Source organism: Augochlora pura, chromosome 10 (assembly GCF_028453695.1).
Source record: "Augochlora pura isolate Apur16 chromosome 10, APUR_v2.2.1, whole genome shotgun sequence".
Taxonomy (NCBI): domain Eukaryota; kingdom Metazoa; phylum Arthropoda; class Insecta; order Hymenoptera; family Halictidae; genus Augochlora; species Augochlora pura.
The window spans coordinates 4,456,602-4,467,245 of NC_135781.1; the positions used below are offsets into that span (position 1 = coordinate 4,456,602).

At 38.3% G+C, this 10,644-nt stretch overlaps 2 protein-coding genes across 2 annotated transcripts; one reads left to right on the plus strand and one right to left on the minus strand.

The window, feature by feature from the left end:
* The first annotated feature begins 670 nt into the window (after positions 1-670).
* Positions 671-8,206, plus strand: LOC144475663 (arylsulfatase B). Its single transcript, XM_078191767.1, has 8 exons — positions 671-1,065; positions 2,215-2,388; positions 3,866-4,078; positions 5,001-5,250; positions 5,695-5,874; positions 5,950-6,222; positions 6,772-7,051; positions 7,936-8,206. Exons 1-8 carry the CDS (start codon positions 952-954, stop codon positions 8,111-8,113), a joined length of 1,662 nt encoding a protein of 553 aa, XP_078047893.1. The 5' UTR covers positions 671-951; the 3' UTR covers positions 8,114-8,206.
* A 90-nt stretch (positions 8,207-8,296) lies between these two features.
* Positions 8,297-10,479, minus strand: LOC144475920 (uncharacterized). The gene is made up of 4 exons (XM_078192340.1): positions 10,313-10,479; positions 9,587-9,866; positions 8,769-8,981; positions 8,297-8,692 (listed from the first exon to the last, which is right to left on the minus strand). The coding sequence occupies exons 1-4, from the start codon at positions 10,440-10,442 to the stop codon at positions 8,674-8,676; spliced, it is 642 nt and encodes a 213-aa protein (XP_078048466.1). The 5' UTR covers positions 10,443-10,479; the 3' UTR covers positions 8,297-8,673.
* Positions 10,480-10,644: the final 165 nt, after the last annotated feature.

The following is a 10,644-nucleotide window of genomic DNA, read 5'->3' on the forward strand; positions in this document are numbered from 1 at the left end:
ACGCGTTTCGAATACTTCCATTAGTCATGAGCTAATGGTTACGGCTTTCACTCGGCGCAATGATCTTGGCACTTTCCGAGGGTGAAATGGATTATTTTCGTGATAGGGTGACTGGGACAAGATCGCGCCCAGTGGTACTATAACCAATTTTCTCGCGAACTAAGGAATTCTTATGAACTACATAAATAACTGAAACGAAATATAGTACAAAATATATTAAAATAAAAAAAATACATTACACAGTTTATATTTTAATATTTTATATATTAATTATATTTTAATATTTCACTATAATTTTTTAATATTTCATCACTACATTGTAATATTTCAATTCTATTATTACATTTCAATATTTTACTATCGCATCTTACTATTTTCGATTTCACGCGCTTGACAAGTCCTCGCGTCAAAGTAAAAAAGCAATCGTTTAAATATAAAATCTGAAAAATCAAATCAATGTCATAGATCACCATTTCAAAGAATACAATCGCCGGCGGGCTGAGTCGGAGGTGATCGCGCCGCGTCGGCGTTAATTGAATTCAAATTTCACGGAGTCAACGACCGAACTCTATGGCGGGTCTCGGAGCGAAGACGGAGGCCGTCAAAGCGGGAGAGTCCCGCTCCCACCGTGAAAGAAGAAGATAAGACCCGTGACAGTTGTGCACCGGCCGCTGTCGCCGCAGTGCTCGTCCCGGGAGCGGATTTCGTGGAGCGAGGGAAAATATTCCGCAGGATCCGAATGGAACAGTAACTCGAGAATAGTCTGGGAGTCCTCGTCGAGTGCTAAGTGTACGGTGGCCTTGAAATAAATTCGAAGGAAGTGGTCGCCGGCGAGTCTACGTTCTGGAGCCTCGAGTCTTAGATGCACGAGGATAATAGCCGCGGTAGGATAACAGCAGCAGAAGGACAGCGGTCACGAGGACATTCCGTTGAGGTTGGACATCCCGCAGGATGTTCGGTGCAAGGGAAGCGGTTCGCTGGTGCTCGCTGATTATTTTGATAGCGAGATACCGCGTGGACGCCACTTTCCGGCCGCATATTGTTTTCATTCTGGCGGACGATCTGGTGAGACCGTCGCCCGACGTCATTGTTGTGCAGAATTAGAATTATTCGAGGAATTATAATGACGAAGCGACTCAATTACAATTCAATCGTACTATAAATCGCAAGTCATATCTCCGGTTCGGTTTAACAACAATGCGCTTTTGTAATACAGATGTCGATTTAATTAAATTACAATGCAGTTCGTAATTCGGATCTTCAGTCGATTAAATTACAATGGCTTTTGCTTCATTCAGATCTCCGTTCAATTAAATGAAAAAATACATGGCAATTAAAGTCTTCGTTCGATTAAATTGAAATGTAATTCGCAGTTGGAGTACGATTACAAAATATTGTGCGATTAAATTACGAATTGTGATGTAATTGTAGGAAGTGATTAATAATGAAAATATATCATATTTCGTCAAAATTCTGGGCTGTGATTTTAAATATTGTATTTTAATTGAAACTGAAGGCTTTGAACTTTGTAATTGAATTATAACCGAATTGAATAACTATATCACCGTAATGCGAATGAAATTAGATTGCGAAATTGAATTGGAATGTAATTGCATTACCACAATTCTACCTGGCATGATCTACAGTCGTCGACGAATATACCTTTTAAAACGATCTCACTTCTCTGCGACTAGCCTAAATTATTTACACATTTTAGGATGGGAAAAGAATTGGTTTTCTAGACAGCGCATGCAACAATTTTTGCAGACATCAAAATGAAATCGAATAACAAAAAGAAATCTTTTAAATCACGATTTATTAATTCTTTTATTTGAGAATTTGACCAAAATACAAGCAATGCATTTTTTAAAATTTCTTCGGTATTTCTGAAAATTTCGTAAAAATCAATTAACGTTGCTAAAAGCTGACTATTTAATATAGAGAAAATTGCTAATTTTTACGATTTTCGTTTTAATAAAATTTTGTTTTAAAGCTTGAACACTGACAACGGAAGGGTAGAATTTTATCGATCATTTTTATATTTTATAATTTTAAAGATCATCTGGTTTTGTCGATTTGAAGATCATTTAATTTTATAGACTTCATAACGAGTCTGACGCATTGTTTACGCGAGTTTCGAAGCGATTGTGGATCATTTCGGCAGCAATTTCAAATCGAACGAAACGCAGTTTTATAAATTTAAAAAATTCGCAGGGATGGAACGACGTCGGTTTTCACGGCTCTGGGCAGATACCAACGCCGAACATCGACGCATTAGCTTACTCGGGCATTATCCTAGACCGGTATTATGTCGGCCCGATATGCACACCGTCGCGGAGCGCCATAATGACTGGCAAACATCCCATTCATACTGGAATGCAACACGGGGTATGTGAATGTCCTTGACACCTGGAGAGATTTAGAAGGGTCTACGCCAATGATCACTGTTGCGATTAATCGTTGCATTAATTGGACAAGCAACGTTGTCTTAAAAAAGTTTATAATTTGAAACGTCCACCAGTCTTTCTATTTTTTACATTGACAACGTAGACTGATGCTGTCTTATGGGGTCTTCTAATTTCAAGCGTTGAAAAGTCATCCGTTTCCACATATGTGACTTTTTACAATGCAAGAAGTTCCTTTTTATTTTTATATTTTTATTTATACTTTTCTGAGTTCGGAAAAATTTAATTACAATAATGGAGAAGAGATAAAGATCGACGAATAAAAGTTGATATCACATTGTAAAGAAATATCTAGACGAATAGAAATTTCTATTTAAATAATATACTTATAAATTTATAAATTCATCCGAATTTTATTCGAATAAGAATTCTTTTTAATAAGATTTTTATTAAATTAAAGTAAGAAATAGTTAAAATATTTCTCTGAAACCATTCGAGTAATGTCTAACTCCGTTGTAAAAATTATCAGGCACCCCTCCCTGACAAGATAATGGAGAGTTTACGCAGGTGGTCTATGTACACGTTTCTCCAATCTTTCTACAGATAAGACTTGTTTTCCATTTCTATCTTCCGTGAGCTGGATTTCCCCCTTAAACTAAATCCTTCGAATTTAGTCTCTACCATTTTATGACTCATTTCTTTAACCCATGTACTGAGTTAAAACGTCCCACATTTATTTTTTCTAAAATATGATATTGTCATGAGAAGAAGAAAATTAAGAATTAATTAAATACACTTAGAAATGAGATATCGAGTTCTAATAAAGAAATAAGTGTTTTAGAATGTTCAAATTATATTCTCAAATTTTTGTGTCACAATAGTACTGCTAGTTTTCGTGTGACAGTAGTATAAACGCTGAAACATTAGGGCTGAATGTTTCAGTATGGCACGCAATTATATTTCTTATAGGAAATATGTCAAACTCAACATTTTAGAGATTATTCCGAGAACGCGATTTGAAATTAGAAGGTCCTCCGACAGTGCCACTGGCGAACGCGTTCACCGCATCGTCGATTGCTCTTTTGTTATCGGCTTCTGTGGGCGACGTGGATCGCGTGGGGCGATTAACTGATTCTGATAGCTCCCTGGCCATTGTCGGGCCATTTGCTGTACAAAAGTTTAATCGGTCGACCGATTTGCACGGTCGTTAATTTCGTTTCTGCCTCGCAGAGTAAAGAAATATTTTCCTCGCCGTTTCGTGCGAGCGAATGATTGCGAATCGAATTGGATCACATTTTTTTCGACGCAATTCGAAAATTTCACTTACTGAACATATATATCTGAATTTATAGTTGGATAGTTGACCTTTCCAATGACACCAAGTCGAAGTAGCAATAATTACTTAATAGTTAATTGAACTGAAATTAATTAAACTAACTTTGCCAATTTTGATAACATAGGTTTTAAAATGCGCCGAGCCTAGGGGACTTCCGCTTCGCGAGAAGCTTCTTCCGCAGTACTTGAAGGAAATCAATTACACAACCCACATCGTCGGGAAATGGCACTTGGGCTTCTACACGAAGGAGTACACCCCTACTTACAGAGGATTCGATTCTCACTTAGGATTTTGGAGCGGACATCAGGACTATTACGATCACACTGCGGTGGAAACTGTGAGCCAACAAATTTAGTTTGGTTGATCGAACTGATTTATACAGGGTATCCCAAAATTATGCTACTTCTGTGATGTGAGAGGTTCCTGAGGTGATTTAAAGTAACTTTTACCTTAGCGAAAATGTAATCCACGGCTTCGTTTACGAGTTATTAGCGAAAAACAGTGACCAATGAGAGCAGAGCTCGACAAGTGCAAGTCGGCTGAGCCAACAAGCGAAAACGGGCGGAGCCAACAAGCGACAATGGGCGAAGCCAACAAGCGAAAATGGGCGGAGCCAACAAGCGAAAATGGGCGGAGCCAACCAGCGAAAATGGGCGGAGCCAACGAGTGAAAATGGGCGGAGCCGAACTTGCGAAGAACAGTGACTAATGCGAGGCAAACTCGGCTCCGCCCAGTTTCGCTCCTCATTGGTTATTATTCTTCGCAAGCTTGGCCTCGCCCACTGCTTCCCATTGGCTCAGCCGCCTTGCGCCAGCCGAGCTTACTCGCCATTGGTCACTGTTTTTCGTTAATAACTACTAAACAAAGCTGCGGATTGTATTTTCGCTAAGGACAAAGTTACTTCAAATGACCTCAGGGACCCCTAATTTCACAGAGATAGCATAATTTTAGGACACCCCGTAGATTAGAACTTGCGTATTAAAATGAAAGAGTCGCAGACAATTGATTCCTGAAAATAACAAGATTTACAAGAATTTTCTTTACAAAAACGAGTGCAATGTTTTTAAGCCAAGTCTCTTATTTAAAAGTACTTTAACAAATAACTCTAAATTTTATTAAATGAGGACTAATATTAAAATCAAATTTTATTCGACGCTGGACAATATAAATTAATTTCCAAATAAATTCTTATACGGATAAATTGTTATCTAGATTCCATGTTGTTGTCGATTTTAATTGCTGTATCTGTGATAATGCAGCCTTACTGGGGCCTGGACATGAGACGTGACATGAATCCAGCCTGGGACCTCCACGGACAATACTCCACGGACGCGTTCACCGCGGAAGCTGAAAAACTGATCCACGCGCACGATCCAAGGTATCCCATGTTCCTCTATCTTGCACACGCCGCAGTGCACTCTGGGAACCCTTACAATCCTCTGCCAGCGCCCGATGAAGACGTCGCCAAGTTCTACGACATCGCTGACTACGAGCGAAGACGTTTCGCCGGTTAGCAAACTATAATTCCAGAGATTTATCTTAAGATCCAGGTTCATGGATCTTAAATCATTGATTCGCATGCCCGTGAACTTCGAGAATTTTTATTATGCTAATGATTATTACTTTCACGAAATTATTAAATTATAACTTCCAGGAAATTATTAAATTATTACTTTCAAGAAATTATTACATTGTTGCTTTTATGAAATTATTAAATTATTATTTTTACTTTGAGAATATTTATTATGCTAATATTTATTACTATACGTCGCGTTGTGGATTGTATCATGGCAGCATGAATCTTCAGATAATGTGACTTCTTATTTATTATTTTATATTTAATTATGGTATATTATGCTATATTGTATTATATTATGGTATACTATATTATATTACACTACATTATGGTACGCTATATTGTATCACACTATATATTGTTGCATTATATTTTAGGTATGCTAACAAAGCTGGACGAATCCGTCGGCCGCGTGGTAGAAGCGCTGTCCGCGAAAGGCATGCTCCGGGACAGCATAATCATCTTCTCCACGGACAACGGCGGTGCTCCGGCCGGTTTCAACTTGAACGCCGGCTCGAACTGGCCGCTCAGGGGCGCGAAAAACACCCTCTGGGAAGGTACCAAGCTCTGACAACATTCCACACACGTCGGTCAATCGTGTTTCTCTCGCTAATATCTCGTATCTCGCTTAGGTGGAGTGAGAGGAGTCGGTCTGATATGGTCGTCCAGGTGGTTACACAATCATGGAGTAGTCAGCAGCTCGCCCTTCCATGTCACCGATTGGCTACCGACCTTGCTGTCCGCCGCCGGCGGCAATACGTCGGTCTTGCGGGGCATCGACGGCTACGATATGTGGGAATCGCTTCGAGATAATACCAAGGGACCCAGAACCAAGGTCTTGCATAACATTGATGACATCTACGGTAATGCTGCGATGACTGTTGGGAAGTGGAAGCTGGTGAAAGGTAGGCAGTTGCGTCTTCGCGGCTAATTCATAGTCTCCGTCGGCATTTCAGTTCTTGTTACAACAATCTGACTCGTGTATTACGTCGATGTCAGTTGTTTTATGTTACGTCAATCTGAATTGTCGCGTGTTACGCCAATGTCAGTTTGTTACGCCAATGCCAGTTTGTTACGTCAATGTTGTTTGTATTGCTATGTCAATTTTACTTGTTTTATTACGTCAATTTTACTTGCTTTACTATGTCAATTTTACTTGCTCTACTATGTCAATTTTGCTTGTTCTATTACGTCAATTTTACTTGCTTTATTATGTTAATTTTGCTTGCTCTATTATGTCAATTTTACCTATCCCGTTACGTCAATTTTACCTGTCCTTTTACGTCAATTTTGTTTGTCTTATTACGTCAATACTAGTCGTTTTATGTAGCTTTTTTTATAAATCTCCTGTGCTTGACATTAACAACGTCTCTCGGTTAAGCTTTTTTGTAATGTTTAAATATTACAAAAGAATACATCAGAAAATTGATTACACTAACGAAGACTGCTATTAGGGACTACCTATGGTGGACAATGGGATGGATGGTACGGCCCGTCGGGAAGAGACATCGTCTACGACGTGGGAGGGGTGATGGGTAGCGTAGCGGCGAGAGCATTAGCCACCACTGGCGGCGGCTACCACTTGAGAGCGGACACGATTCGGGAAGTACAATCGAAAGTGAAGATCGATTGCTTTATGTTCAATGGAACAGCGCATCGTTGCAATCCTCTCGAGGGGCCGTGTCTCTTCGATATCGAGGCGGATCCATGCGAGACGGTCAATATAGCTAGCAAGTAAGTGGAATTATGTCAATCGAATTATACAGGATGTCCGAGAAACGTCTAACAATCTCGAAGAGAGGGATACCCGAGGTCATTTTATGCAACTTTTTCCTTTACAAAAATGATCTCCGATGCATGGTTAATGAGTTATTAACGAAAAATAGTGGCCAATGAGAAGCGAGCTCTGCTGGCGCGGGACGGTCGAGGCAACGAACGGGCGAAGCCCAGTTCTCCCTCATTGGCTCAACTGCCTCGTGGCAGCGGTGCTTGCTTCTCATTGGTTAACGTTTTCTGTTAATAATTAGTTAACGATTCGCCAGAGACTATTTTTGTAAAGGAAAAAGTTGCTTGAAATAATCTCAAGTATCGCATATTTAGGTCAATTTTATCTGAGGATGACTAAGCAACAAATCATCATAAAATGATAATCTTTGTGTCAAATTAAAGCTTAGAATCTCTACTTTAAAGTACTATTTCTGGATTTTAAGTTCGATACACCCTCACCAATGTAACTTTTCCAACGCGTGGCTATGTTTGTAATAATGAAAATTGCTAAATTTTAATGCAAGGGTTACTTTGAAGTATCATAACAGTGTGAAAAAAATCACAGCCCTATTCTTCCTTTTTTAAATTAAAGAGAAATTTACACACTCCGGACTTTCCGTCAAATTCAACAATTCTCGGTATGACAAACGTGGCTTCACATTTAAAGGGTTGCAGTGATGAGGGTGCAACGATCTTAAAATCGAGTAACAGTGTCTGAAATAAGAGGTTTAGGGCTTTAATCTGAAGGGAAGATTATGATCTTAGGATAATTTTTTCTGAAATTATCGAAACTTAAATTGCCAAGAGAAGGGGAACAGGATCGGTGAACTTTTTCTGAACGACTTTTTCAGGAACCCTGCAATTGTCGATGCTATACAAGCAGAGCTGACGACAATAAATGCGACCGCGATAAAACCTGGTAACCTGCCGTGGGACAACAAAGCGAATCCTGATATGTGGGAGCACGTCTGGCTCAATTTTGGAGATTATAAGGGCGTTTCCGAGACCACTACTGTCGGAGCCATGTGAGGCGATTTTGCGAACAATTCGCGACATATTGCCATCAAATTGTACAACACGTTATTAGTAAATAAATTGCTGAAATACATGGGAGTCTAGAGAAATTTAATTACTTATACATATATAAATAGAAAGAGAGAGAGAGAGAGAGAGAGAGGGAAAGAATAATAATTATTTAATAAATATATATCATTATATTTATATTTACTTCTCACATATATTATTTATGATTATTACAAATTATTTTAGAACGAGTTGCCACAGGGTGTACATGACGCAATAATCGCTGCAATAATAATTTGACAATAACTCCACAAACAATTCCTTTTGCTAAAGATAAAAAGGCAACAAGTATTTAACATACAAACTAATTCTTATTTTATTCGACACTCAAAGTTATTTTTTGGTTTTAATTCATCCTTCGCTAAATTTATTAACCATCCACAGACTTCACATTTAAAATTGATCGATCGCTTCTGAAATATTTTGTCGAGCTGTTAACAATGAAGTATGCATTTCCAATCGTTCTCCTCGAGATCCAGACAATAGTAGACACCGGGACGAGATTCTTACATTAGCTTCATGCACCTGGAACATAAGGGAATCATTTGTAAACGCGTTCTCGCGGCGCACTTGCATCCGCGGCACGTGGCAAAGAACTTGCCTGCACATGGACGGAACCCAGTAGAAACCGCTGGTGCATTGTTCCGTCAGCTTGTTGCATCTGCAGACGCAATTCTCGTCGTCCCACATCATGTTCGTCTGTTTCTCGCACTTCCTTCTGTCTACTTTGTTCGCGTTGCATTCGCAGCTGCAGTTCTCCTCGTCGTACGTTTGGTCCTTGTTGCAGTTGTGCTCCATTATGGTGCACAGGCATCTGAAATGAACGCATCCGTAGATTTTTGGTTTCGTTCAGATTTTTAGATTATGATTTTTTTGTTAGTTGTAGTAGCATTTCGATTATCCTTACTCTATTACTCTATTAAATTACTAGCAGAACCAAAATGGCATAAAGATTCGAATAATGGAATAATTATTTAGGTAGAGTGTTGGATGACGTCTTCTAATCTTCATAATAATATAATGATAATCTTCATTAATTTGTACAATAAATCGATTTGTATATAATGCTGGTTTTGTACCGATTGTGCTGATTGCAGGTAAATCGTGTTTGCTTAACAGGTGATTCTGATATTGGAGAGTAATCGAGGCTCTACTGTGCTTTCAAGTATGCCAACGACAATTTTATAATTTTTCAATAAAATTTTATAATTCTTCGACAGAATTTTATAATTCCTCAACACAATTTTATAATTCTATAATTCCTCAATATTGTTAATTATTTGAAATGATATCATCTACGACAATTCGAATAGTAAATACGCTTTACAGTAAATTTTAACTACTTCAATGACTTTTTTAAACGCAACGAATGAAATTTAATACGAAATATTACAATTATCATTAAATTTCCACGCTTACTTGCACTTCGTGTGTTCCTCGATAGTGACGTTGTAACAAAAGTCGTCGCCGTACATGCCGTGACTGACCGCCATGATTGGCACCTGCCTGGTTGCCGTTTGCGTCGGTATGCAGGAGACCTTAGAATCACAGAAACCAGAGCACACCTTCGTTTTTACGATATCAGGATGATACGAGAATCCCAGCTGCGGTTTCAGCTTCACGAAAGTTTCCCTCGGAATGCACTCCGTTTCTAGCCAGTCGATGGAGTCGCACTTCATGCGATCGGCTTGCTTCGTTACTGAGAAAACCGTTCGATCGCAACATTAAATTTAATAGCCTAAATTACAACGAATTGGACTCGTGATAAAGGTTCCGTTTAAATATAGTCTACTAAATATTAATACTATTCATTTCTTCTAACTCAAAACGAAATTGGAAAGAAACAAAGATTGTCTTGTTTTATCAGGAAAATTGCAAGGGGTTGAACCCCATGTTACAAGGGATAAACATCTTGCTCAACTTTACTGAATTCAAAGTGTATTTATAATTCTGTTTATAGAATAATGGCAAATAATAATGGTAAATAATAATGGTAAAAAATAATAGTAAAAAATAATGGCAAATAATAGTACTAAATAATGATAATTGATAATGGTAAATAATAATGATAAAGAAAAATAGTAAAAAATAATGGTAAATAATACTAGTAAATAATGGTAATTAATAGTGGCAAATCTCCCTTACCTTTATAAGCTAGCTTGCTAACCTCAGTCTCCGCTATCATCAGTTTATTCTCCGCCATGTATATTGAATTTGCAAATAATAAATACACAGCGAATAACTGTATTTTTGTCACCGCATTAAACAGAGCCATATTGCTGTTGGATGTGCACAGCGAAAAATTACAACATACACTGCGGTAGCTACTTCCTGTCATGCCTTTTTATAACGGAACATTGTGGTTTTTCAGAGTATTATATATATATATTACGCGACTGTAATTGATTCACTTTCTAGAGGTGGCCAAATTGTGATTACCGAATAAAATGTTACGAATTCCGCATATTTCTTCGAAC

Coding starts and splice junctions, on each gene's coding strand:
- LOC144475663 (XM_078191767.1), top strand. CDS start 952: ATGTTCGGTGCAAGGGAAGCGGTTCGCTGGTGCTCGCTGATTATTTTG. Junction 2,389..3,865: donor ATACTGGAATGCAACACGGG/GTATGTGAATGT, acceptor TTGATAACATAG/GTTTTAAAATGCGCCGAGCC. Junction 7,052..7,935: donor ACGGTCAATATAGCTAGCAA/GTAAGTGGAATT, acceptor CGACTTTTTCAG/GAACCCTGCAATTGTCGATG.
- LOC144475920 (XM_078192340.1), bottom strand. CDS start 10,442: ATGGCTCTGTTTAATGCGGTGACAAAAATACAGTTATTCGCTGTGTAT. Junction 9,867..10,312: donor TAGCAAGCTAGCTTATAAAG/GTAAGGGAGATT, acceptor CGGTTTTCTCAG/TAACGAAGCAAGCCGATCGC. Junction 8,982..9,586: donor GAGGAACACACGAAGTGCAA/GTAAGCGTGGAA, acceptor CGTTCATTTCAG/ATGCCTGTGCACCATAATGG.